At 36.6% G+C, this 27,932-nt stretch overlaps 2 protein-coding genes across 2 annotated transcripts in view; one reads left to right on the top strand and one right to left on the bottom strand.

Moving 5' to 3' along the window:
- Positions 1 to 27,932, bottom strand: part of LOC109417806 (dnaJ homolog subfamily C member 22) — a 263,856-nt gene that overhangs the window by 174,003 nt on the left and 61,921 nt on the right. The window lies entirely within an intron of this gene.
- LOC109426761 (apyrase) lies at positions 10,351 to 21,290 on the top strand. Its single transcript, XM_019702298.3, has 3 exons — positions 10,351 to 11,457; positions 20,379 to 20,627; positions 20,688 to 21,290. The coding sequence occupies exons 1-3, from the start codon at positions 10,518 to 10,520 to the stop codon at positions 21,137 to 21,139; spliced, it is 1,641 nt and encodes a 546-aa protein (XP_019557843.3). The 5' UTR covers positions 10,351 to 10,517; the 3' UTR covers positions 21,140 to 21,290.

Here is a 27,932-nt window from a genome sequence, read left to right as displayed (position 1 = left end):
AGGAAATCATATCTAGAAAACAAAATAACATACATCTCTGATTTTTTGATAAGTTACGCTAAATTTCCTGAGATTTCTGATAAAAATATAAATTCAGGGCACCTCTTTGATCTCGAGACCATGGAAACGTGAAAAAAACAAATATATTTGCATATTTCTTACACAAAAACGCAATTTGGCCCATTCAACATATTTTTCCTAAAAACTATAATTCAAAAACTTTCAAACAACAAAAAATGAAGTCTAAAATCGGTCAACTGATTCAAAAGATATGACTTTTTGAAAAATTTTAGTTTTTAAAACCTTAATTTTTAGGACCACCCTATCTGTAAATTGGTCACCCTGATGACGAAATTAAAAACAATACGGGTCTAATTATTTTCGAAGATCTACGAACCCACCAAGTTTCACGACAATCGGAGTAGCACTATATCGTTTTTCTATGGCATGGCTGATACTAAATACACCACCTCACAAGTTACTAAGTGTGACTTTACTGGGTTTATGCATTACAATGTCAATCTGTATTTTGATTGGGGTGTTCAGTTTTCTTAATTTAACATCTACGGAGTATTCAAATTTATGGCTGCGCATCTGTACGCAACACCATTGTTTTTTTAAGTTGCTACATTTTAAATTAAAATGAAAATGTGTCGTGGGTTCAGCATCACTCATCTCACTAGGCGCTGTCCATAAACTACGTAGACTTTTTTTCGGCCATCTCAGACCCCCCGTCCCCCCTCGTAGACTTTTGTTCATACAAAATTTTCGAAATTTGTATGGAGCGTAGACTTTGGCCAGACCCCCCCCCCCCCCGACCCTCCTAAGAGTCTACGTAGTTTATGGACAGGCCCTTAGCAGTTTTATGGCAATAAAGTAGCAGTTATTCTGCTTGTTGACCAAAACATACCGTGCATTTGCTACATCTACATCTGCTAAACGTTACTAACTGTTGTCAGATTTTAAGGCGAAACTCCTCATTTTTTTGGTTTTTGATTTTTTATTAAATAACGAAGCAATATTTTCAAAATCGGTTTTCGTGCACATGGATCAAGGTATCTTCTGATTTTTTTTTGTGGTTGTAAAAGTTTTCCATTTTTGCAGAAACCATTTTTTTGTGAAATTTTATTCAAAAATGGTTTCTGCAACAAAACAAAAACAAAAACAAAAACATTTTCCACCACGAAAAAAAATCAGGAGATACCTTGATCCATGTTCTACATGTGCACGAAAACCGATTTTGAAAATATTGCTTCGTTATTTAATAAAAAATAATGTAATTGCCTTAAGTAGCATTTCAATTGCTAATATAGAGCAATTTAGCAGTCAAACTGCTATGATACGAATGAGTGTAATCAGTTTCGTACCTTTTAATTCCGCCGTATGTTGCTTATCCTTTGACAGATACGCGTATTTCGACTACCATTTGTAATCTTCCTCAGTGTCAGTTATCCAGTGTCAGTGGATAAGCAAAGCAAAGGATAAGCAACACAGGGCGGAATTAAAAGGTACGAAACTGATTACACTCATTGGAAGAGGGTATTCTGCTTAGAGGGTTCGAAAAGTCGGTGCAAGATGCTATGATACGACTTAAGCAGGTTGAATGCAGATATATAACAGAATTACGGGTTATTCAAATGCTTATTGGTTACTTGGGTAGTTGATCAGCTTACACAAAAAAAATGAGATTTTTTGATACACTCTTCGAAAAGTTTTTGGTACACTTTTCGAAAAGTTACCGTTTTATGAAAAGAGAAAATTAAGCTTGTTCCGACCATATTATCTATCCCCTGCACCTCCAGGATTTTTTTGTAAATTTCCTTAGAAACTCCTTCGGATTTATTTTGACGAATTCTTTATGAATTTCACCGGTTTATTTATTTTTTTTTTTTGAAGCAACTTTTTCGGAATTTTTTTTTGGAAACTCCTTGATGAATTCATCAGATATATTTTTTTAAATTAATCCTCCAAGAATTCCGGCAGAAATTTCTTTTGAATTATTTAGGGAATTGAAATAAATGACAATCATCTGAAAAACTCTTCCAGATTTTTTTTCTCAGCAATCACATTACCAAATCAATTCCTAAAGACATTTCCGGATACCTAAATTGCTCACTTTTTATTTACCTTGTTGTGATAAATTTCACAGGCAACGTAAACAACAGTATGTTTGCACACATTCAAGTATAAGTAATGGCTGATTTATTGAAACAGTTAATATCTTATATAGAGATCTCTTACAAAAACGCAAGTGGAGATCTCTTCAAAAACTGCCGGAAAAACTTCCGGTGTACAATTGAGAAGAAAATATTCTAAGCAAATTGCCGTAGAACTTTCACAATGATTTCTCTGGGGTGTTTTTCGATTAATAAAGAATCAATGAAAACATTTATTCAACAAATTTCCTGGAGAAAAATCTTAAAAACGGGCAGAAAATTCCAGAAGATTGCTAGGAAAATTCTTCAAAAAATTAACGAACTAATTTATGAAACAATTTTGGACGAGTTTCTAAAAATATGGACAGAGAAATTTCTTAAAAAAAATGTGTGGAGATTTCTTGCAAGGATTATTAGAGAAGTTCCTGGAGAAATTTTTGGATGAATACCGAAGAAGATTCCGGGAGGAATTCCAAGAGAAATTCTCGAAGGTGCTTCTGAAGATACTGTCATACAATATTCAAAATAATTGTTAGAGGGTTCATAAAAATGCTTTTAAAAGAGCTTCTGGAGGAAATTCTGAGAATAGTTGTAGCAGCAGATGAAAAAATCGAAGAAATATTGGAGGTATTATTCAAGCAGTTGTTGTAGGAATTTCTGAAATAAAATTTTGAAGATATTGAAGAACCATCTGAAAAATTCCTGGATAAATAGCTGAAGGAAGATTGCCGAAAGAGTTCTTTAAGAATTTACCGGAGCAATCGCCAAAGGAACTCTCAAAAAAATGCTGAAGGAATTTCTAAAAATAAATAGTAGATGAATCTCTAAAGGAATTTTCCATTTTTTTTATAAAATGGCGGAGGTATTCCCAAAAGAATTGCTGATGCACTTTTTGGAAATAGTTCATGAAAAATGGCACAAGAATTGTTGAAAGGACTCCTTTTTTTAACTTTTGCGTGATTAGCTCAGTCTATGAGATGGTCCTCGAAAATCAATATATTGTTATTATTGTAGAAACATCATTTTGCACTTTACAAATGCAGCTGCAATTTATGTTTTTGTGAGAATGGTAGTTTTCAAAATGCCACCACATAGGGTGACGAAGTTGGGGTTGTTGTCGGACGAATTGCCTGAAATTTGGCATATAACTCAGCTTGGTTGGGAAGGATTTGAGGCCAATTCTGAGCCCAACAGGTTTCAAAAACCCGCCATGACGAAGAGAACAAAACTGCCGAAAATACGTAAGCTCCCCTATACAAATATCGAACACAAGAACCATTTAATCTTGGATTACGATAGCTATAGAACAGGGTATTTCTTAAAAAAAAAATAATAAGACGAATTTCGCACCAACTCGTCCTCGTGATTGGCAGCACCCCCTCCAAATTTAATGAAATTTTGTACGTTTCAAGACTTTACCTTCACAAACAACTTTTCATATATTTTATTTTTCTAAATTAGCCTAGACTAACATTAAAAAAGAGTCAGTTTTTTAGCCGTTTTTTTTAGAAAAAAAAACTCGAATGTGATAAAGTTGTTCAAAAAAGTCTTTTATGGGAGACTTTTAGAAAATTGTCCAAGCTTTCATGAAAAAATATGAGAAAAATTTTAAACATTTTTTACAGGCTTAAAAATATTATTTCAAAATTTTAAGTCAATTTACAGAAAATGCCCACGTTTTTATGCTCTGATTTTTATTTTATTTTTTTTTTTTTCATGAAAACCAATATAGTTGCCTAACTTTCCTCCATACATCATGAGATGGGCACTTTTGAGGAAAAACAGTTTTTCTAACAAAAACTTTTACATGCTATTTTTATTTTGTCATAATAAGAATTTTATTTAACCCTCTAATACCCAACCCCGCCTTTAGACGGGGTATAGTTTGAGCATTTTTGTAATTTTTGTTTCGTGGAAAATCATTTTTCTTATATTTTTGGCTGATATTAAGGACTGTTTTGTATATCTCAAAATGGTGTTTGGTGTATTTCAAAGCGCATTTACATTTGTTGAAAATCATTGAAAAATTGATGTTTTAGACACCTTTTAGAAGTCATTGTTTATTTTGTACTGAATCGCTACAATTAACATATTTTAAATTTTTCCCAAATCATTCTATCCTAGTTTAATAGTTTAAGGGAACTGGATACACTCTAAAACTATTTTCCTTAAAATTACACGGAAAATAAAATTTCCTATGAAAAAAAAAATAAAAATAAAAATATTTCAACAATAGTCATAAAATCTCAAAATGTTTTCATCTCAAAAAATCCGTACCCCAAATAGGCTTCCAGGAAAAATATAAAAGTGTGGGGAAGTTCAAAAATAAAAATTATAAAAATCAAAAACTGAAATTCACGAAATCGAGAATTAAAAAGAATCATCTTCCAAAACATGTTTAAATCGATTTTAGATGACGAAAAATGATATTTAGATCAAAATCAAAAATTTGGGCATTAGAGGGTTAAGTCAATATTTAAAAATAATTACCCGAGCAGTGGAAAAAAGCTCAATAATAGCATATTTTGATATGAAGAACAAAAAGTGATATTTGTTTGTTTGAGATAAGAGGTAAAAGTACTGAAAATAATATCTCAATTTTTCTCCTGGAACATCATCATCATAGCACACATAGCTCTTGGTAAGAACTAACCAATAGCAGTGAGCTGTTTGATTGATCTTCAAATATCATATTTTGCTATTGGTTAGATCACGGGTTCCCAACCAGTGGTCCGCTGCCCCCTGGGGGGCCGTTGAGCCAGTCCAGGAGGGCCGCGATGTTTCAAAAAAATGTTAAATTTTTATTCTATTTTGTTGCAAATTATACCAATTTCGTATATAGACGAATTTCACCCCAAATCGTATTCAGAGTTGGCAGCACCATCTCAGATTACAACGAAACTTTCTGGGTGTGTAGACCTTGCCCAGATAAGCCACTTTGCATACTCATTTTTCTATTTTTTTTTCTCGACTGACTTTTGAAAAGGGCTAAACTTTTTTTATGGATTTTTTAAAAATGTTTTTAATCAAAAAATGACTACTCCTACAAAAAAGTGTTGTATGGGTGATTATCACAAAATAAGTCAAATTTTAAGAAAAAAATACTGAAAAAAATCCAAAATGAGCCCTACACTGAAAAAAATCATTTCTAAAAATTCAAAGTTGATTTAAAAAAAAACACCATTTTTGATTTTGATGAAATTTTGTCTCAAGACAGGTAATTATGTTCCCTACCAACCGTCCATACATCACAAGATGGGCACTTTTAAGGAAAAAAAGTTTTTCTAACAAAAACTTTTTCATGTCCAAATTATTATTTTTTCAGTGTCTTTTTTTAAAAACAAACTAAACCAGTGAAGGTTATCTAGTAATCTCAAAATGCAATGAAACTTATTGTGTCATATGCGACAATGCAATGCACCCATATTCACGCAGCAGCACTCTAGAAGTACGAAACAATATACAATTAGAACACGCATTTCATACGTGCTGCTGTAATTTCTACCCAAACGTTTCTACCCCATGTTCTTACCTAATATTAGGTAAGGCTATTTATTAGATTCGAACTACCTAATCGAAAAAAAAAAACAAATCAAGAGTTGTACCTAAAGCAAATATGAACAAAACAAGAAAATGAATCGGTATCATTCAACGTGTTACTTCTCTTTGGTTATTAAAGGCAGTTCTGAAAAGTAATGGATCAATCGTATAAATCAAAATTCAACAAATTCAAGTGCAGTGCAAAAATAAACAATCCAAAGTGCAACCGTCATAATCTACGGGGCATGTCATTAAGATTGATAGATAAAATTCATTCCATGGGATATACACATGAAATCGACGAATCGATGAGTATTTGTGAGTCATGTCGTGGATTGATAAGTCACAACAGAAGCCCGAATACGAAAAAACGCCGATCGGATGGAAACGACGAAACTATGCAACCATCATTTAGTGGGCAGCAACATCATGATGTTCCAGAACCAGAACCGTCAACGAGTGGTCAACAAATCGATCATAAGTTGGGTAAGTAAGCCTTCAACGTGTTAGCTTCTTTTATATAACTCATTTTGCAGCTCGTTGCAAAACTACATTTTTCAGTATTCTTCGTATTTATCCAACCCGGCAAGCCTCGTTGGATAAATGTACTACTTGTGCGAAAAAAAATCATTTTTGCAACTCGTTGCATAAATAACTATCATTAACTTTCCACTGCATTCATTATTATATTGTTAACCTTAACTTTTATCTTACAGATATGGTACCATCTATTCCATCATTGGAGTCAATTCCGTCAACAGATCAACTACAGGGTCCCCATAATATTGAGAAGTTTAATACCATTGCTGAAACATTGAGTTTATCGCCAATCTCATCTAGAAACATGAGAAGTATGGAATATCGCATAAACAAATCATTGCAGATTACGAAAGCAGTTCGAAAAAATATCTTCGGAATAGATTCAACGGATGTTGGCAAAGTGGAGGCGTATGACGAGATAATTATGCAGTTAAAGTATAAGTTCAATCACCCTAAAACTGACAGAAGCGAACAGATTAAAATACTATCTGTACTTCCTAAGTCTTGGTCAGTAAATAAAATCACAAGAGAGTTTAACGCACCAATGTATATGGCGAGGCAGGTGAAGGATCTTGTTTATGAACAGGGTATTCTTTGTACCACCGAAAAAAGAAGGGGGCATGGTATTGATGACGATACAAAACAAATAGTAAGAGAATTTTTTGATGATAATGATATCAGCAAGCCAATAATGCCAGGAACAAATGATTTTGTTTCTGAGGTTCGAAATGGAAAAAAACAACAAGTTCAAAAACGACTTTTGATGATGTCGCTCAAAGAGGCTTGATTTTTGTAGATATGTACAAAACTGTGAATATTGGTTTCACAGTATTTACACAGTTGCGACCAAAGCATTGTATTTTACTTGATTCTTCTGGTATACATAATGTATGCATATGTACTATTCATGAAAATGTAAATTTAATGTTCAACAGTATAAGAATTGTGTCACAAGATGAAATAATACAAAAAATGCTTTGCGATATTTCCACCAGAACAGATAATTGCTTTTTCCGTGCTTGTGAAAAGTGTGCTTGTAATGAACACATTGAAGAGGAACTTACATTGATATTAGAATCAAATGACAAAGAAGAGATTATATTTCAGCAGTGGTTGAATACTGATCGCTGTAATTTAGAAACGATTATTAAACCTGTTGATGAATTTGTTCCGTATCTTGTTGATAAAATTGACAAACTTATAACACACGACTTTATTCATAAACAACAATCATCATTTCTCAGAAATTAAAAAGATACATTAAAGGATGATGAAATTCTTGCGATTTGTGATTTCTCTGAAAACTATTCATTCATAATTCAAAACGCTGCTCAAAGATATCATTGGAACAACTCGCAAGCAACAATACACCCATTTGAAATTTACTATATGAAAGATAATAAACTTGTAAATGTTAGCTTCATTATCATATCGGAAGTAATGGCTCACGATACAGTTGCGGTCCAGTTGTTCATCTCAAAAATGATAGATTTTATGAAACAATTAACGAACTTTTCTAAAATTTATTTTATGTCTGATGGGGCAGCATCACAATACAAAAATTAGAAGAACTTTGCTAGTCTATGTAGATTCCAGTCATGCATTAAGAGCAGAATGGCATTTTCTTGCAACGTCCCACGGTAAAGGTCCATGTGATGCTATTGGTGGCACTCTCAAGCGAATGGCAAAGAGAGCAAGTCTTGCTCGAGATTATGGAAATACCATAACAACTCCACGAGAGTTATATAACTGGGCAGTTGTACAGACAGATAAAAATATAACTAAATTAAATTTCTGTTACGTATCCACTGAACAGTACATTAAAATGTCAGAAGATCTCGAAGAAATATATAATAACGCCAAAACAATACCAGGCACTCAGAAATTCCATAGTTTTTTGCCTATTCCTGGCGACAAAGTAAAGGCAAACAGGTATTCTAATTCAGAAGATGAACCAAAAATATTTAGTATGATCGGAAAAAATAGAAAAGAACATGTTTGAAATTGGCTCTAAGACACATATATATATATATTTGAAAAATTCATAATTATAAATAATTGTATATTTAAAAGTGCACTCCAATACATATTGCGATCAAACATTACATTTCCTAAGAAAATACATTTGTAATATTTTGAAGTTTTTTATGTATAGGAAAACCCTTCCAAATGATTGAATAAATAACACAAAATCTCCTAGAAAATTGAGTTTCATTGGATTCTGGGATTGTTATGGCCTTCACTGGTTTTATTGTTGATAACTGAAAAAAAAAATCATTCGAACAAGAAAAAGTTTTTGTTAGAAAAACTTTTTTTCCTTTAAAGTGCCCATCTTGTGATGTATGGACGGTTGGTAGGGAACATAATTACCTGTCTTGAGACAAAATTTCATCAAAATAAAAAATGGTGTTTTTTTAAAATCAACTTTGAATTTTTAGAAATGATTTTTTTCAGTGTAGGGCTCATTTTGGATTTTTTTCAGTATTTTTTTCTTAAAATTTGACTAATTTTGTGATAATCACCCATACAACACTTTTTTGTAGGAGTAGTCATTTTTTGATTAAAAACATTTTTAAAAAATCCATAAAAAAGTTTAGCCCTTTTCAAAAGTCAGTCGAGAAAAAAATTAGAAAAATGAGTATGCAAAGTGGCTTATCTGGGCAAGGTCTACACACCAAGAAAGTTTCGTTGTAATCTGAGAGGGTGCTGCCAACATTTGTTCGAGTTGGCGCGAAATCCGTCTATACCTGGGGGGTGGCGGTACAATTTGAGGAACAAATTTTCAGTATAAAACGCCTTCTGAAGAAAAAAAAAATTTCGGCTGCGCCGCTATTTTTCAGCTACGATTCAAATTGAATGTATGTACATGACATTATCGTTTTCGAAATGTGAGTGTCGAATAAAAAACGTATCATTGATCGTAGAAAATTCCTCCCAAAGCAAATTTCTTGCTACCCAAATAACTCGGTTTCGTTCATTTAATTCATATTTTTTTCTAAAAAATGTCATTGGGCCCCAGCTGTTTTGACAATTATTAAAGGGGGTCGCCACCTCAAAAAGGTTGGGAACCCCTGGGTTAGATGGTTCAAGAACAAATTTTTGATATTATTTTCAGTACTTTTACCTCTTATCTCAAACAAACCAATATCACATTTTGATCGTCAGTACTTGAGCCCTGCCCGGGTAATCATTCTCTCAAAATTTTTCAAAATGACCATTTCCCATTTCTTCTAAAATATAGAAAAAGAAACAACTTTTTCAAGTCCAAGGGAGTAGGGTAGAAGCCAAAGAAAAGCCCACGCTTGTCCGCGGCGATGGATGAGGAGTCAACAACTACTAATTTTCTGTCCATATGGTATATGGACGGCCCCTAGTATCACTGGACGCTAATAAGTTAATCAACCCGCGTTTCTATGTTATCCAGACTACATTCTAGATGCACTTATTAGACCGATTCGTACTTTCTACTTTCCAGCCTGACACTAATACCTCACAAATGATGGTCAATTAGTGTTCCTGAGAGTGCTACTTTTACAAGCATTTCAATAACAATGCATTCTCTCAATAACAATCGCTAGGTGATTTACTCCAACCGCAATTAAAATTTACAATAGCCACAAGCACGCAGCACGGCAGACGCGGCGTTCATACACTCAAGAGAACACCCTGACTCAATATCAAACAAAACTGCTTTGCGCGAGTGATGGACAAACACTACCTATCATAAATATTTATCACCTGATAAGTTCAGCATCACCACAAAAGCTGGAGATTTCTACTTCAGGTCTCGTGAACATCTTTACTATGCAGCTTCGCAGATCTGTTAAAATTGGCGATGTTCTAATCGAAGCTAAGCTTTCCGAGCTTATTTGATCCGCTACTGTTTTGTGAATTCGTACTGATGACATGTAGTGTATTTCTCTATCTTACAAAAAAGTACATTTGTATGCCTTATTACCCTAAACTGGCATCTGTCCATCTGATGACGAGACGGTATTCGGGGACACCCATAAGAATAACACAATCCATCCAGGTAGATGTTATCTCATGGTGTGCGAATATCGCCGTTTATTGGTTTTATTCATATCTTTGCACTTACAGTCGGTGGGTGCTTCAGATGAGGTAGTTGGAAGGCTTGCTTAGCCACAGTCTTTATTGGTCGTTCCACTTGAACGCGGATTCAGTTGCTGGCTGTCATCGGTCAGTGCCGGGTGCCCGGATAGTTAAGATCGGTGAATATTGGCAAACAATAAAAAGGCCATCGCACTGTGTGTATAGAAAATGTTCGCCCAATGGTGGTCGTGGATGGTGCTGCTGGCGCTGACCGGCGTGGTTCGAGGCCAGAGTGATCTTTTCGAGCTGTCGATCGTTCACATAAATGATTTTCACGCGCGTTTCGAAGAAGTCAATACGGCTAGTGTGTCGTGTAATCCGGAGAAAGATGAAGTTTGCGTGGGTGGATATGCCAGGACGGTGACGGTGCTGAAAAAATTGCTCGCCGAAAGAACTAACCCAATCTACCTGAATGCGGGAGACAACTTTCAAGGCACCTTGTGGTACAACATTCACCGATGGAATGCAACGGTGGAATTCTTGAACATGGTACCGGCCGATGCGATGACAATCGGCAACCACGAGTTCGACCACGGCGTGGAAGGAGTTGTTCCTTTCCTGGAGAACATCGATTCTACGGTCCTGTTGGTCAACGTGGACAATAGCGAAGAGCCCGAGTTCAAAAAGTTCCAAAAGTCGATGATGATCGAACGGAATGGGCGCAAAATTGGGCTGATTGGAGTCATTCTGCAGACTACGTACGACATTGCCAATACGGGTAACCTAATCTTCTCCGATGAGTCGGAAACCGTACGGGAAGAAGCGGAGCTATTGAAGCAGCAGGGCGCTAATATAATTGTTGTGATTTCGCACTGCGGATTGGATGTGGATAAAATAATTGCTGAAAATGCGGGTCCCGAAATTGACATCATAGTTGGGGGGCATTCGCACACCTTCCTGTACACTGGGGATCATCCGACCATTCCGGGTACGTCGCAGGGAGAATACCCGACGGTCGTGACACAGCAGGGCGGACACAAGGTGCTAATTGTGCAGGCGGCGGCGTATACCAAGTTCGTGGGTGATATTGTGCTCTTTTTCGACGAAGCTGGAATCATCCAGCGATGGGAGGGTAATCCTGTTTATCTGGGAGCCGATGTAGTGCCAGGTGAGTGTATGACAATGGAATAGTTGGCTAGTAATAAACAGAGTAAAGCTATAAAAGGTAACCGAAATAATATGATAATAATGTGATCTACCATTGATGTCGACAAGAAGGCTCTGAATATGGTTGAATATTGAATAAGCGGTAGTATGCAAAGAAGATGTATATGGATCGTTCAAAACTTGTTTGACACCCTCAAGAATTTCACTTGAATTAGAAATCCAACAAAAACATTGATCCAAACAAATAAAGCATTGATGGAAAATTGTATGTGTGCTAGATATTCAGTGTACATTTATCAATGACTTAAATTCAGTAATATTAGGTATACAGTATGCGGCAGGAAAAAATGCGAAAGTGTTTTTCAACTTCAAACCTCATTTTCGTCCATTTGACATTAACCAATCTATGTTTCAACGTTCCATGATCTATAATAGGCCAGTTTTCTGAAAAGTTAATTAAAAAATTTCCCATTTTGGTCACTAACCTTTACAGGGCGGCGCCTGAAGATGAAGACAACCAGAATTTTCAAACCCCAGAAAATCACACAGGTCGCTAAATTTCGCATCTGATAAAACAAAATTTTTGATTTTCTCTACAATATCATCAAATATATGTACTTATTTCATCTGGTATGTGAAACTACATGCCTCTGGATCAGTGTGGTCTAGTTGTTCATCGAATTTTATCTAATTTTGTTACTGTTATAGTCATTTTGTTTAATGACCATTGGGCGCGCAGTTTATTGATATCCGCTTATTAGGCCCACATTATCACATGTTAAACATCGAATATGTTCATTTTTATTTTTCAGTGCTAGAATATAGACATTGACTGATACACTGTCATGAAAAAATATTCATATATATCCCATATTTAGCGTGTAATAGTGCCTTGAACTTTTCGCATATTTTCCTGCCGCACCCTGTACCTGCTAGAATATTTGTAATCAGTAAAGAATATACAGACCAGATTCATGCAAGAATTTCAGATAAAAGTTTTTCGATCACATTTTTACAAACTTTTTGGAGGAATCTTTTGATTATCAATCGACTAAGGAACACTGGCAGTGATATGTTTGCAGTGTCTTCTCTACATTCGCACTGGAACTTTGTCTATCTTTCTTTAACCTTAGTAAGGTATTGGGGTTTTTTTCGACCTTTTTAGAATTTCAATTCTCTGTAATTTTTGTTTACCGAATCCTAGCAATCTGAAATTTTCTGACAATTATGTTTTGCGGATATAAACCTTTTCCAAAAATAAAAAGCATTGAACGACCCCTAGGGGCGCTCCCATAAAAAGAGTTACAAATAAGACCCTGGGGTCATTTATGGCCCTGAACTTTGAACATCTCGCAAAAATCAGTGACTTGTCCGATTTTGGATCTCTTTGGCTTAAATGAAAGGGCCACAAGTCTAGGTTTCGAGAGAAATCCGGAGAAATCCGGATTTGGCCACTGTGGCCACCGGGAACCAGCTTCATCTGAAAAATTCCGCTTTAGAGATCCTAACTTTGACAAGCTATAACTTTGCAACCAAACAAGTAATCAGGACCGTCCAAGAATCAATGGAAAGCTATTTACGTTGACTTTGATTATAGACACTAAAATTGACTAATTATTTAGAACCGGTTCCGGAAATCCGGAACATCCGAAATATTAGCTTTCATCGTTGCTATGTGCTTGAAAATCCACAAATGTATTTCCTTTATGCCAGTGCTTCCCAAACTGTGCGCCGCGGCGCCCTGGTGCGCCGTGAACATCTCTCAGGTGCGCCGCAGGCTTTTGAGCCAAAACACAAAGAACAAACTCTTATTATTGAAGGCAGAATATATATTTAGTTATTTTTGTATTGTTTAGTAAAACTAGTGTCACCTCAACCCTTTTTTTGTATTCTTTATGAATGTCTTGCCTTTTTGAGGACGATTTCAACAGAAAGTCATTCAAAGGGGGTTTCCCTCTTCTAAATTATCAGTTAAAAAATTAACATTTCCCAGTCTACGAATGTTTTCCGGAATTTCTAATATCCTCATGAAACATTCAGATTTTTACAAAAAATTTTAATTTCCGGAATTTTTAAATTTTTGTAAAGACTCTCAAATTGTTATTTGATCTTTTTATGATTCTGCTTAGTTTTCGATTTTATCAATAGCTTGTAATTCAAAGTAAATATTTGAAGAAACTTTTTTGAAGTTCTTTTCATAATACTGTCAACGCACTTCGTGCTGTCTCAAACGTTTCGGGAAGACATTTTTACTTACATCACTATCATAACAAGTTTGTTTGTTTCTATAATTGAGATTCCCAGCTCTAGGCTGGTTTAGCTCCTTATCGTATACAATAGTGTGAGAAACCAATCTGCCATTTGATTCTTTGTGATCAAAGAATTGATTATAAAATGATTCCTTATTTTAGAAAATGAAGTTTTCCGTGCTTTAGAAATAGAAGTTATACTGAGAATTACTCCAAAAGCTTCACCAGGAATTTCTCCAGATAATGGATTGAGAATTTCTGTAGGAGTCAAACCGGGAATCCCTTTTTGAGGGATTCACCGATAAATCATCTAAAAATTCCGCGGAGATTTTCTCAAAGAGTTTCCCGGAAAATCCATTGAAGGCATTGTCAGGCCATCTCCTTCAGAACTTATGGAAAATATATTGGAAAAATTCGTAAGGAACTCTTGAAGGAATTTTCGGACGACCGCCCGAAGAAATTTCCTGAGAGACTACTGAACGAAATTCTCGGCTGTATTACTGTTAGGGGGACTCCTACATGATTATACATTATAACTTCGAGAAGTATACCGAGTGAAATAAACATTCAAAGGAATACCTGACAGCAATTCTCTAGGAATTAAAAGTTTATCTTCTAGAGGAAATTTGCGGCAGAACACATAAAGAATGATTTTAAAGGAATTTTTGAGGAAATTCTCTTTGGAACTTTTAGAACGATTTCTGAAGAGATTTTCGATAGGACTTCGAGAAGATTCCCACAAGAATTTCCGGTAAAACTCTTGCTGGACTTCCCGATGTAACTTCGAGAAATAATCGATGCAACTCCTAGAGAAATTCTCTAGACAAATCCTTAGTCGATTTCCTAGTGGGATCTTTGCAGTAACTCCTAGGAGATTCTCTGGTGGAAGTCTTAGTGGAGTTCCAGTGAATATACTGGAGGAATTCACAGTGGATTTGTTGGACGGATTCACGATGGATCAACTACTACAATTTCTGGATATTAGCAGAGGGGGCCCTAGAAGTATTCACAGAGGATCTTCGAGTGAAAATTCCGGTGTAACTGAAAGTATTTCCGGTTAACATTTGAGCAAATTTCCTCACAGGTACTCCTTGAGGAATTCCTAGTGGATCTACTAGAGAAATAATTGGTGGAAGCAATATAAAAACATTTAGTGGAACTCCAAGAGAAAGTCTATTTGGAACTCCTAGGAGAATTCGTAACAGAACTGAAGGAAGTGAGAAACTCTTAGAGGCATTCCAGTTGTTACTTCGGAAACAGTTCTAAGTTAAAAAAAAATACTACTGGCGAGGGAATTTCCGGGGCAACTTCTAGAGGGATTTCTTTTGGAGCTCCTAGAAGAATTCTCGCTGGAACTACTAGAGGATGCGACTCCTGCGGGAATTTGCAGTAGTACTAATACAGAAATTGGAGGTGGAACGCCTATAAGAATTTATGTTGTAAATCCTACTGGAGTTTCCATTAGAACTCCTGAAATGTCTGGTGAAATTCCTTAAGAATTTCCGGATGAATTTTCTGGTGGAATTGATGGTGGGAATACTGGAAGTATTCCTTATAGAACTCCTTGTAAGGGTACCAATGGAACATCTAGAGCAGTGGATCTCAGCGCTTTTGGTTAGAAATCAAGCTCTCAGTAAATACCAGAAGAAGTGCTCATAAAAGTTGAGAAGCAGGTTTTTTTCCAGTAGGGATGTTATGCCAAGAAGAAGAAGATGATGACTATCAATCTCTTTGTGTATCACAAGAACAACAGACATGAAAATCCACGAAGGTTGAACCATGTGGCGCCGGGTTCATTGTCGTTACCCAATTGACCACCTTCCGGAATCCCTGTAACCCGTTCAGCATTGACCAAACCTGCCCAGAACCCTTCAAAAATGGTCCTAAACAATATGTTTCTCATTTCAGTGAAGTGTGCAGAGAAGTTATGCAATAAAATGCATAAAGGAAAGACATTTGTGGATTTTCAAGCACATATCAACGATGAAAACTAATATTTCGGATGTTCCGGATTTCCGGCACCGGTTCTCAATAATTAGTCAATTTTAATGTCTATAATCAAAGTCCACGTAAATACCTTTCCAACGATTCTTGGACGGTCCTGATTACTTGTTTGGTTGCAAAGACCCCGGTGTCATTCACGTATAGAAATCAAAAGCTAATCTGTTTCGATGTATTTAATGGCATTCTTAAGAATTTGAAAACTTTGACTATTTTGGCAGGTGTCATGTAATCCAGAGTGTATAGAGTGGTAGAATCTTCTTCTTCTTCTTTTTGGCTCTACGTCCTCATTAGGACTTGGCCTGCCTCTCTTCAACTTAGTGTTCTTTGAGCACTTCCACAGTTTTTAATTGAAGGTCTTCCTTTGCCTGCCATTGCATGAATTTGTATATTGTGAGGCAAGTTCAATGATACACTATGCCCAGGGAGTCGAGAAAATTTTCCCGACCAGAACGGGAATCGAACCCGCCGTCTCCGGATTGGCGAACCATAGCCTTAACCACTAGGCTAACTGGAGACCCCAGAGTGGTAGCATATTTGACAACAATTTGGAATTCGTAGGTGAACCAGGATGCTATTTGTGCGATTTTTTCAAAAGTCTTAAAACAAAATTTAAAGCTGTTCCAGTACAAATGGTCAACGAAATTCAAGATTTTAAGAAAGACTTTTTGAGGATAGTTGGGCTTCAACAAAATACAAAAAATATGAAATGACTTTTTCAATTTAAATGAGATTTTGAGCAGGACGTATAAAAACTTGAAAGTAGTATTCATATTTTTTCTGTGAAAAGCTGACTTTTAACCGGTAAATTACTCAAGTTCAACTGATCATATTTTTTGCAAATTTTACAAAGAATCTGAATATGCAAAAACATTTGACGTTTACCGCCGTATTTACGAGTCATAGCGGAAAATCTGATCGAAAAGGCATCAAAACTTTGTAACGTTAAAAAAAAAAAACGTTACGGTAGTATTTTTTTATTTCTTTTTATTCGTGAATTTTAACTTAGGCTTATGCTTCACACGTCACGGTAGAATACAGGGGATGGCCAAAATGTTTGGGATAGGCAACTTTTTTTTCTTTCACAAAAAAGTTCAAAACGCTGTAATTTTTCATAGAGTGCATCAAAAATTCTCAAGTTTTGACTGTTTGTTAAGCTACTACATGTGCATTATTGGTACAATTTTGAGCTCGATTGGTTAACACAGCGTAACAAAAATTAACTTTTTGTCTGTCTCAAGAGCAAACTTATGTGTCTCCGAAGGATTTTGGGCCGCTGAATCCGAATCCGGGCTCAGACTTGCTCTAACACGTCACAATTTTGAGCTATACCTCAATTTATAGAGCAAAATTTGCGATTTTGGTCTTTTTTGACTGCCAGCCATTGGACATGGAAATACTTTTTTCAAGCAATCAAAAGGTAAATCGGTCAATTAACATCTAAATTAACGACTCATGCAATTTTTTTCATTTTACCAAATCGAATTTGATAGTTTTAAGCGATTTATGTTAGGTACGATATTTCCCATACAAGTCACCCTCCAAAAATTGCATGCAAGTTATCATACTAACATAAAATGCCTAAATCTATCAAATTTGATTAGGTAAAACGAAATATTTTGCATGAGTCGTTAATTTAGATGTTAATTGACCAATTTACCTTTTGATTGCTTAAAAAAAAATATTTCCTTGCTTAATGGCTTGCTGTCAAAAAAGTTCAAAATCGCATATTTTGCCCTATAAATTGAGGTATAGCTCAAAATTGTGACGTGTTAGAACAAATCTGAGCCCGGATTCGGATTCAGCGGCCCAAAATCCTTCGGAGACACATAAGTTTGCTCTTGAGACAAAAAAATGTTGCGCTGTGTAATCTTTCGCGAAGCCAGAATCGTTCTCGTAAAACACTATTTTTTAGACAACTTTTTTTTTGAGCTGTCATATCTCGGAAACCAGTGAACCGAATTTAATGAACTTTTGAACGTTTATCAACAATACCTGGATGCTTCTTATGCCATTAAAACATATGTACTTTTTGAACGTTGAAAAAAGCTATCATGGATTGAAACTTTTTGGATCTTTCTTGAAAAAATGTTAATTTTTTACATCAATGTCATTGAATTTTAGTGTTGATATCCAAAGGTTTTCTGCTTCTGTTCTCAAGATATCTCTGATAAGATGTATTAGAGCCTATTTGGATTGAAAGAATAACACATTTAGTAATTTTTGAATGATATTGTAAAATTGAATTATTTTCCTCTATATGGGTGAAAATGTCAGACCGGTATAACTTTATTCATCGTAAGAAAATATTACATTTTATAGCGTCGTATCAAGTATCAATATATTGTTGATAAACGTTAAAAATTTCATTCTATTCGGTTCACTGGTTTCCGAGATATGACAGTTCAAAAATTAGTTGTCTAAAAAATAGTGTTTTACCGGAACTATTCTAACTTTGCGAAAGATTTACCAATCGAGCTCAAATTTGTACCAATCGAGCACATATAATAGGTGAACAAACAGTCAAAATTTGAGAATTTTTGATGCACTCTATGAAAAGTTAAAGCATGTTGAACATTTTCGTGAGAGAAAAAAAGTTGCCTATCCCAAACATTTTGGCCATCCCCTGTATATCCAATAAAGAAATATGAATTGAAGCAATATTAATAACAAAAGTTCCATAAACAAATCCTGTGATTTTCCCTGGCAAAATTATGTTAAACATGAAGGGATTTTTTCATCTTTAGGTTTCCCCAAAACAAACCCCGGAGACATTCCTGATGTATTTATAAAGAAATCTCTGGAAATATTGTTTGAAATATTCCTGGATAAATTCGTAAAACCATTCACGTTTTCATGTATTCGTCGAATAAAAACCAGAATTGCAGGGCAGTTTTATACATATATACCTCAGTTTACATTGTACTGGAACAGTAATTGGGGGTAAAATTTTTGACACTTTCGTTTAACGCCATCCATAGGAGCTTGAAAATTTTGGTATCCCGCACCATTTCAATATTTTTCTATTTTTTTTCTCTTCCGCGCTTGTGCTCCAAAGTCAACCAATCTTTGGACTTTTTTCCACTTTTCAGACGGTTGAATTGCAATCTTGCAGCATATTTTGTTTCAAACCAAGATGGTACAACTCTGGATCTTGCTTGGAGTGCAAAACATTTTTACACTTATTTTCTCTTTAATCATTTACATCTTTACCGCAACAAACCACACGGCTAAGCAATTAACAGGATATAAACAATATGCTTCTGAGAGTCTAAGAGTAACTGTACAAATTTTGATCAATTTCTGTCCACCGGGAAAAAAGTAACAGCAATTTGTAAGTGTTGAAATAATGCCGTGTTCGCCCTTTATTACTAAAACAGTCTGTATTAGTTTTTTTTTTTTTGAAAAAAAATGCATGTAAGAATTCTTGAAGAAATCTTTAGAAAAACTCCTGCTAAAAGCTTGAAAAAAAATCCTCAAGATTGTTCTGAAATCACTGTAAAAGTTTTGTTAACCTTTCAGGACGCGCGCCTGTTTGATACTAAAACTACACCGCGCTCACGCCATATAAGATGAGCGAGATTTTTTTGGTGGTGTTGTACTTTTTTAACCCTGGAGGCATGCCTGCTGAAATCTCGAATGAATTCTGAATGTGATAGTTATTTATAATAGCTTACTACTGCATTAGCACAAGTTAATGCTGAAATGTCGGAGTTTTCCTAAGAGATGGTTGTGTGAATGGCTGTGGGAAATGGTGGAAAGTTGGTACGTCGGGTGTTAGGTGTTAGATTGTGCACAGATGAACAGATGTAGGGTATCGCGCCACTTGGGCGGTGGCTTCTATATTCGACTGTTTCCCACTTTAACACAGTCGACTAATGCTAATGCTAAAATTGATCAATTGAGGGGCCCAGAATCAAAGGGGTGTAAGTGACCATTTTGTCGATTTTGAGCTGAGCATATCATGAAATTCTTCAGATTTCAAGCTTTCAGGAACTTTTTTAAGATTGTTTCTACGATGATTGGAAAAATTACAATAAATCAGAGAAAATAGGGTTGATTTTGGTGCTCCATACATTTTGTATGGGATGAAAAATTGATCAAAAACTTCAAAGCTCATTTACTCGAAAGTGGGTTTTTGTCACTTACACCCCTTGGCTTCTAACCCCCTCAATTTTGAACCAATTGACTTAGAATGTTGTACACGGGTAGATACTATACCTATCTCACCACATTCCAAAAGTTGTGTCAATTGGTTCAAATTTGACTGAGTTATAGTGGAAAACAGACGAATATAGATGCCACCGCCCAAGTGGCGCGATTCCCTATCACTTAAAAAAATTTTGATGATATGCATCGTAATGAAAATATAATTGCCCATGCGTATCACAAGTCATACCGTAAACTGGGGTGTAGTTGATCAGTGGGGTGAACCTGATCACTCAATTATCCGCGGATATAGACTTTCAAGAAAACAACAATTATATTTTAACCATTCGCATGACAATGACGTAACATTGAAATGAAATGGTAACTTCCAGTTTACGGTAACCAATATAACCAATTGGTGCTGCGACCTTTTGTTTGGATGAATATGGGAACGTAGAATCATTATGCCACTCAGATCATATAACTGAAATATGCTTTTTCTCTTCAATTTTTCTTCCACCAGACCCAGCAGTCGTCGCCGCAATGATCCCGTGGAAGGTTTCCGTGGACGAGCAGGGCAACCGCCAGGTCGGCTCCACAGCCGTTGATCTGCTTAAGTCCAACTGTAACGTGGGTGAGTGCAACCTTGGTACCCTGATAGCCGATTCGATGGTATCGGCTTTTGTCTCGATGGCTGAACCAGGTCACTGGACGTATGGGGCTATCGCTGTGATAGCTGTGGGCGGTATTCGAGTCAGCATGTTCCGAGGAGGTATTTCAATCGATCCAATAAGTAAGTCCAGTAATAATACTAAACTTTTCTAATTCACAGCCATCAACTACGCCAACGTGATTGAAGTGTTGCCATTCGAGAACAACCTGGTTTGCGTCGAGCTACGGGGCGACTATCTACTGGCAGTGTTGGAGTATTCCGTGGAGAAATCCTGGGATGAGGATAAGTTCAACGGGGCCAACATGCTGCAGGTTTCTGGCCTAAAAGTGGAATACAACGTCACCAAACCAATCGGCGAACGAGTTCTTTCGGCCGATGTGCGTTGTTACGATTGTATGGTTCCATCCTATAGTCCACTGAACCCCTTCAAGTACTACCGGGTGATTACGAATTCGTTCATTGTGGGCGGTGGCGACGGGTTCCACATATTTACCCAGCACGGACGCAACAAGCGTTTTGGGACGATTGACAATGTGGCATTCGAGAACTACCTCAAGCAGCGCTCGCCAGTGATACAGGGAGTCGAGGGTAGGATTAAGGTTTACACGTAGTCAGACAAGACAATCGCGAGCCGCTGGCGACCACTGGGCGGCGCCCAAGCGGAAAACACAATCAATCGAATCTAGTGATAGTAGCTTATGTATGTATTTATGAGGAATGACTAAAATAAACGGTGCGGATTTTATCTTGAGTGACAATGAATTGCTCTGGTATGTAGCTTTTTCATCTGATTATTGTTTGAAATTCAGGAAAAAGAAGCTCGTTTGGACAAGGTCGAAGCAGCGGGTATCATCATAGTGAACACGTGAATCGCGAGGTTCACGAGGTAGGGTTTAGCAGATCATTACGTGATATCACCACATGGGTGGCCGCAGTCCATTCATGGTAGTTGGAATTTTTATGTATCTATTGGGCATTTTTTTTATTACCGTACGGGTTTGGGCCGAAGGTCTCAGAATTTCATAAAACTTTTTCCACAGGCAGAGCTCATGGATATATGTATAAAAAAAAGAAAAAAAAATCTCCTTGCTTACACTACTTATTTTGAAAAATCAAGATTTAGGAACGAAGGGTCGTAGAGACAAATTTTTGAAAGCTATTTCTTTCAGAAATCCAAAAAATATATGAACTGGGAAAAGTTTTCCACAATTGAGAAAATTTGTAAAGAAAAGTCAGAGAAACTATGCCTGAATTCATGGAAAAATTTCAAAAAAATATATTTTTGAGAAGGTTATATCTAGCTGAAATCGCTGAAATTTTCGGAATACACTTTTTTTTTTCGTTTTTGAGTTATGACCAATTTTGTTGAAAATGTCTAAATGTGCCGTATAAACCTTTTTTTTAAATCAAGAACGAAGCATAGTAGAAACAAAGTTTTTTCATAAAAATGATAGCAAATTTTCTCAGAAATCCAAAAAAAAATATGAAGTGGAAAAAGGTTTCCACAAAACTTTCCACCATTGAGAAAATTCATAAGGAAAAGCCAGAAAAACTTTGCCCGTACTCGCGAAAATTTTTAAAAAATTCTTTTATAAGCTTTGATCGATGAAATTTTTGGAATGCACTTTTTTTTCTTTCGTGTTATGGCCAATTTTGTGAAAAATTACCATATAATATAGGCTTATTAGGCTTACAAAATTTCAGCGATAAAATAATTTCAGAGAGCGAGTAAAGGCGCTTAAGCCTAGGCATTAGGGCCAGGACACGGACCAAATACCTGTGTTCCATCCCAGGAAGCGAAGGACCGAGGGGTGACATTAACCTTCTTAGCATCGTCACCCCCATCGATTTTCACTTATTTTGCTTTCTCAAAAGCTGAAAGGTTGGTACGAGATGTCCCCACTTAATGGCTTTATTGTAAAAACAATAACGCTGCACAGTAGGCCTGGCCTCCCCCCTAAAAACGTGTCGTAATTTGTGTACGGCCCCAAACTCAAAATCGAAAAAAGTACATTCCAAAAATTTGAGCGATTAAAGCTTATAAAATAACTTTTTCAAACATATTTTTTTAAAAATTTTCCACGAGTTCGGACATAGTTTTTCCGGCTTTTCTTTACGAATTTTCTTAACTGTGGATAATTTTGTGGAAAACTTTTTGTAGTTCATATTTTTTTGGATTTCTGAGAAAATTTGCTTCCATTTTCTAATAAAAACTTTGTTTCAACAATGCTTCGTTCTTGAGTTATGATTTTTCCAAAGTAGTGTCAGGGGCAAACAAAAAAAATCCACCTAAGTTTTCCGAGAGAATAGGCGACCCTGAATTTATCTCAATTTTTTTTTGTTTATATATACATGAGCCCTGCCTGTGAAAAAAGTTTCATGAAAATCTGATACCCTGCGGCCCAATTTGTACGATAATAAAAAAAAATACCCTGAAGTGGAATGATCAATATTAAAATCACTATCCTACTGAATTCAGCATCCCAGAATTTAAAACATAGGGCCCTATAACCCTTTATAAGGCCGAGAAAACCAGGCATGGAATCAACTCGTACTATATTGGAATATAAAGCACATGTGGTGTAATGAACAAAAAGGATTGTTTTGCCTTTCTCGTACACTAAGTGTACTGGAAAGGCTATATGTTCACTCCAAAAATGACTTTTTGATAGAAGGCCCGGAGGGTCGAGTCACATATATCAATCGACTCAGCTCGACGAGTTGAGGTGATGTCTGTGTGTGTGTATGTGTGTGTGTGTGTGTGTGTGTGTGTATGTGTGTGCGTGTGTGTGTGTATGTGTGTATGTGTGTGTACAAAAAACTCACATCACTTTTTGGCAGTAAACCTCAACCGATTTTAATGACTGATGGTTCATTCGACGCGGCATATAGTCCCATTGTTTCCTATTGAAAATGGTTCAGATCGGTTTAGCCGTTCCGGAGTTATGGCCATTTAGGTGTTCCGGATGGGTACCCCTAGGAGGGGGCAGACATGAAAATGCAACAAACCCATGCATGCGACATATCAAACCACGGCATTTTCGATCATCTGATAAATGGTAAGCAGGAAAATAGTCTCAGACACTATCTGAACCGGTAGTGTTTCGGAACCGGTTCCGGATGTCCCGCCGGAAGTGGCCAAATATAAAAGAGTATCAAACCCATGCATGCGACACATTAAACCACGGCATTTTTGATAATCTGATGAACGGTTAGCAGGAAAACAGTCCCAGACCATATCAGAACCGGTGGTGTTCCGGAACCGGTTCTGAGTGTCCCGCCGGAAGTGGCCAAATATAAAATTGAACATAACTCATTCATGCGACACATCAAACAGCGGCATTTTCGATAACCTGATGAACGGTTAGCAGGAAAATAGTATCAGATCATATCTGAACCGGTAGTGTTCCAGAACCGGTTCTGGGTGTCCCGCCGGACGTGGCCAAATATAAAATTGAACATCACTCATTAATGCGACACATCAAACAGCGGCATTTTCGGTAATCTGATGAACGATTAACAAGAAAATAGTATCAGATCATGTCTGAACCGGTAATGTTCCGGAACCGGTTCCAGATGTTCCGCCGGAAATGGCCGTACATAAAAGAGAACCAAACCCATGCATGCGACACATCAAACCACGGCATTTTCGATAATCTGATGAACGGTAAGCAGGAAAATAGTATCAGACCATATCAGAACCGGTAGTGTTCCGGAACCGGTTCCGGATGTCCCACCAGAAGTTGCCAAACATAAAAGAGAACCAAACCCATGGATGCGACACATCCAACAGCGGCATTTTCGATAACGTGATGAACGGTTAGCCGGAAAACAGTATCAGACCATATCTGAACCGGTAGTGTTCCGGAACCGGTTCCGGGGGGTCCCGATGGGTGAATGCATACTTTTTAAGGAGAGATAGAAGATCATAAATGGTGAAAAAAAAATGTGTACGCATATGTTCAAATCACAACCGTTACGTAGTAATTGAGTTTTACATGTTTTTTACTTTGCTTGCCTCAAACTGTCAATAACTTAAAAATGGTCAAACTTATTGCAGCTTTTTAACCCTCATTAGAAAGTTTATTGAATTTTCTATCAAAAAAGATCTTTCAATTTATTGATTTAGTTAAATAAATAAGTTTTTTAAAGCAAATAAGCTCGAAAGTATTGTTTTGCCTTTCTCGTACACCGAAGTGTACTGTAAGGCAATATGTTCACTCAAAAAGCAATGTTCGATAGAAGGCTCGGAGGGTCAAGTCACATATACCACCCAAGTAACACACAAAACATCTTTTGGAATAGCATTTCAAAAAGATGTATTATATATGGATTATAAGTGGAATTTGTAACATCTTTAGTTGAAATCATGTTCTTACTATGTATTGCTATAACAAGATGATAAATAATGTCATCAACATTTTTGGAAGTTGGTTCTACGTCTAAAATACCTGACCTATACAAGTTCAGACACTTACAATTTTTAGTTGTAATGACGTGCTATGTGAAACATCATTAGAACATAATTTTTAGCAGACAGTTCGAGCTCGTTAGATTTACGTCGAAAGTACGTTGAAGATACTAGTATTTACATTTCTTGAATGGCGATGTTTCATGACACATCATCAATATTTCATCTCAATGGAATATAAACTTATTGTCACCTAATGGCCATACGCTTTTCCTAGAATATTGGCAGCTAATAATATATTTATATCATTTTTGGAACGCGATTACTGAGGAAATTTAGCATAACCGTAGACGAATTTTGTGGTCAGGGAAGTTGTTGCTATGTACATTGTGGTATATAATCGGTGACGGGAAGTCAATCAAACTTCTTTGAATGCATAATAATCAGCATCCTAATTACTCGAGGCTGTTTATTTGAATGAAATCACGTACTTACTTGGAAAATATGCTTGTTTCTGCTCACAGATCCAGCGAAAAACGTGAAAATGCCCAAAAACCTGAATTCCCAAGAGTGTTAATTGGTATGTTTGTTTTGATTTTATTACCTGTAAGTCTTGTTATATTATTGTCGAAAATAAGTAAACAATTCCAACTTTAAAACTTCTTCGGGTTGTTGTTCAAAATACATCACATTGATGTTATTTCAAAGTAATTTGACGACGAATAAAGTAATATGTTATAAAAATGTTTGATAGATGTAGTTTGTACGCATTACAGACATATTACTTTCCATTAGGCAAGTTAGGATCAATACAAAATAAAATTACAGTGCCTACTAAAAAACACACACATCGTTCTAGATGGGAATGATAAAGATGTTTTGCCTTTCTCGTACACTAAGTGTACTGGAAAGGCTATATGTTCACTCCAAAAATGACTTTTTGATAGAAGGCCCGGAGGGTCGAGTCACATATACCAATCAACTCAGCTCGACGAATTGAGGTGATGTCTGTGTGTGTGTGTATGTATGTGTGTGTGTGTGTGTGTATGTGTGTGTGTGTGAGTATGTGTGTGTACAAAATAAACTCACATCACTTTTTGGCAGTAAACCTCAACCGATTTTTATGACCGATGGTTCATTCGACGCGGAATCTGGTTCCATCATTTCCTATTGAAAATAGTTCGGATCGGTTCAGCCGTTCCGGAGTTATGGCCATTTAGGTGTTCCGGATCGGTACCCCAGGGAGGGGCCAGATATGAAAATGCTAGAAAACCATGCATGCGACATATCAGTTCGCGGCTTTTTCGATAACCTGACGAACGGTAAGCAGGAAAATACTCTCAGTCCATATCTGAACCAGTAGTATTCCGGAATCGGTTCCGGATGTCCCACCGGAGGTGGCCAAATATAAAAGTGAGCCAAATCCATGCATGCGACACATCAAATAGCGGCTTTTTCGATAACCTGATGAACAGTGAGCAGGAAAATAGCCTTTGACCCAGTATTCCGGAATCGGTTCCGGATGTCCCGCCGGAGGTAGCCAATTATAAAAGTGAACCAAACCCATGCATACGACACATCAAATCGCGTCTCTATAGATAATCTGATGAACGGTTAGCAATAAAATGGAATCAGACTATATTTAGGAAAACCAGTAGTATTCCGGAACCGGTTCCGTGTGTCCCGCCGGAAGTGGTCAAATGTAGATGGGAACCACACCCATGCATGCGACACATCAAATAGCAGCTTTTTCGATAACCTGAAGAACGGTAAGCAGGAAAATAGCCTTTAATCACAGCAGAGACAACCGGTTGTGTTCCGGAACCGGCTCCGAATGTCCCGCCGGAAGTGGTTCAATATAAAAGTGAACCAAACCCTTGACCAAACCCATGCATGCGACACATCAAATAGGGGCTTTTTCGATAACCTGATGAACGGTTAGCAAGAAAATGGTTTCAAACCATATTTGAGACAACCAGTAGTATTCCGGAACCGGTTGCGGTTGTCTTGCTGGAAGTGGTCAAATGCATATAAGAGCCAAACCCATGCATGCGACATATCAAACCACGGCTTTTTCGATAACCTAATGAACGGTTTACAAAAAATAGTCTCAGATCACATTAGAGGCTACCGGTAGAACCCATTTTGCAAGTCCCGCCAGAATGACCAAAATGTAAAATGAATCAAATCCATGCATGCACATTCGGCTTTTCAGAAAACCTGTTGAACAGTTAGCAAGAGACTAGTCTCAGACCATATTTGAGACAATAGATACTGTTGGCGCGAGTTTCTTCTGGATCAATGAAACACATATCGAGAGCAGCGTTAGATAACGGCAGCTTCAATGCTATATTGAATAGAATTCATTTTTAGTATTTTACACTGTTTTTAACTTAAAATTACTTACATGATAGTTTCTTAATCTCTAACGAACAGGTACAGTCTTGGAACCGGTTCCGGGTATCTCATAGGAAGTGGTAAAAACAGTGAAAATAATCAATGCAAGCGATAAATATGTGTAAGAGAACAAAATCTTGACAAAACTGATGCAGGCTCATCAAATCACATCTTCCCCCTTTTCCTGAGGTGTAAATATACAGTAGAATGGGGGTTCCATGAAAAAAAAAAATGAAATTTAATCGCATCAACCTCGAGCAAAGTTTATCAATCACATTTTGCGTCTAAAATTGCTGCGCAAAATTTTGATCCGACTGATTGCTCCTCGCGCTCTGTAATATGGTTGTAATTTGAATTGGATTCAGTACGACAAATTGAATCTAGTAACCAATGATAATAAAATATAGCCTGAAGTATGCAGGAAAAAGTTTATCGAAGACTGTAAAGTGATTTTTGGTTGTAAAATAAATTATATTTAAGCTTGTTATTATCGTCTTGATGGTATTCCAGTAATAGTAAAGGTGGTCACGCAGTCAATCGACGGAATGATCATGAGTACATATTCGACGAGAAAGGCACTATCACCACTAGGTGGA

The sequence above is a fragment of the Aedes albopictus genome, chromosome 2 (genome assembly GCF_035046485.1).
Source record: "Aedes albopictus strain Foshan chromosome 2, AalbF5, whole genome shotgun sequence".
Taxonomy (NCBI): domain Eukaryota; kingdom Metazoa; phylum Arthropoda; class Insecta; order Diptera; family Culicidae; genus Aedes; species Aedes albopictus.
Note: the sequence above shows the minus strand (reverse complement) of the source record. Positions and strands in the feature narration are given on the sequence as shown.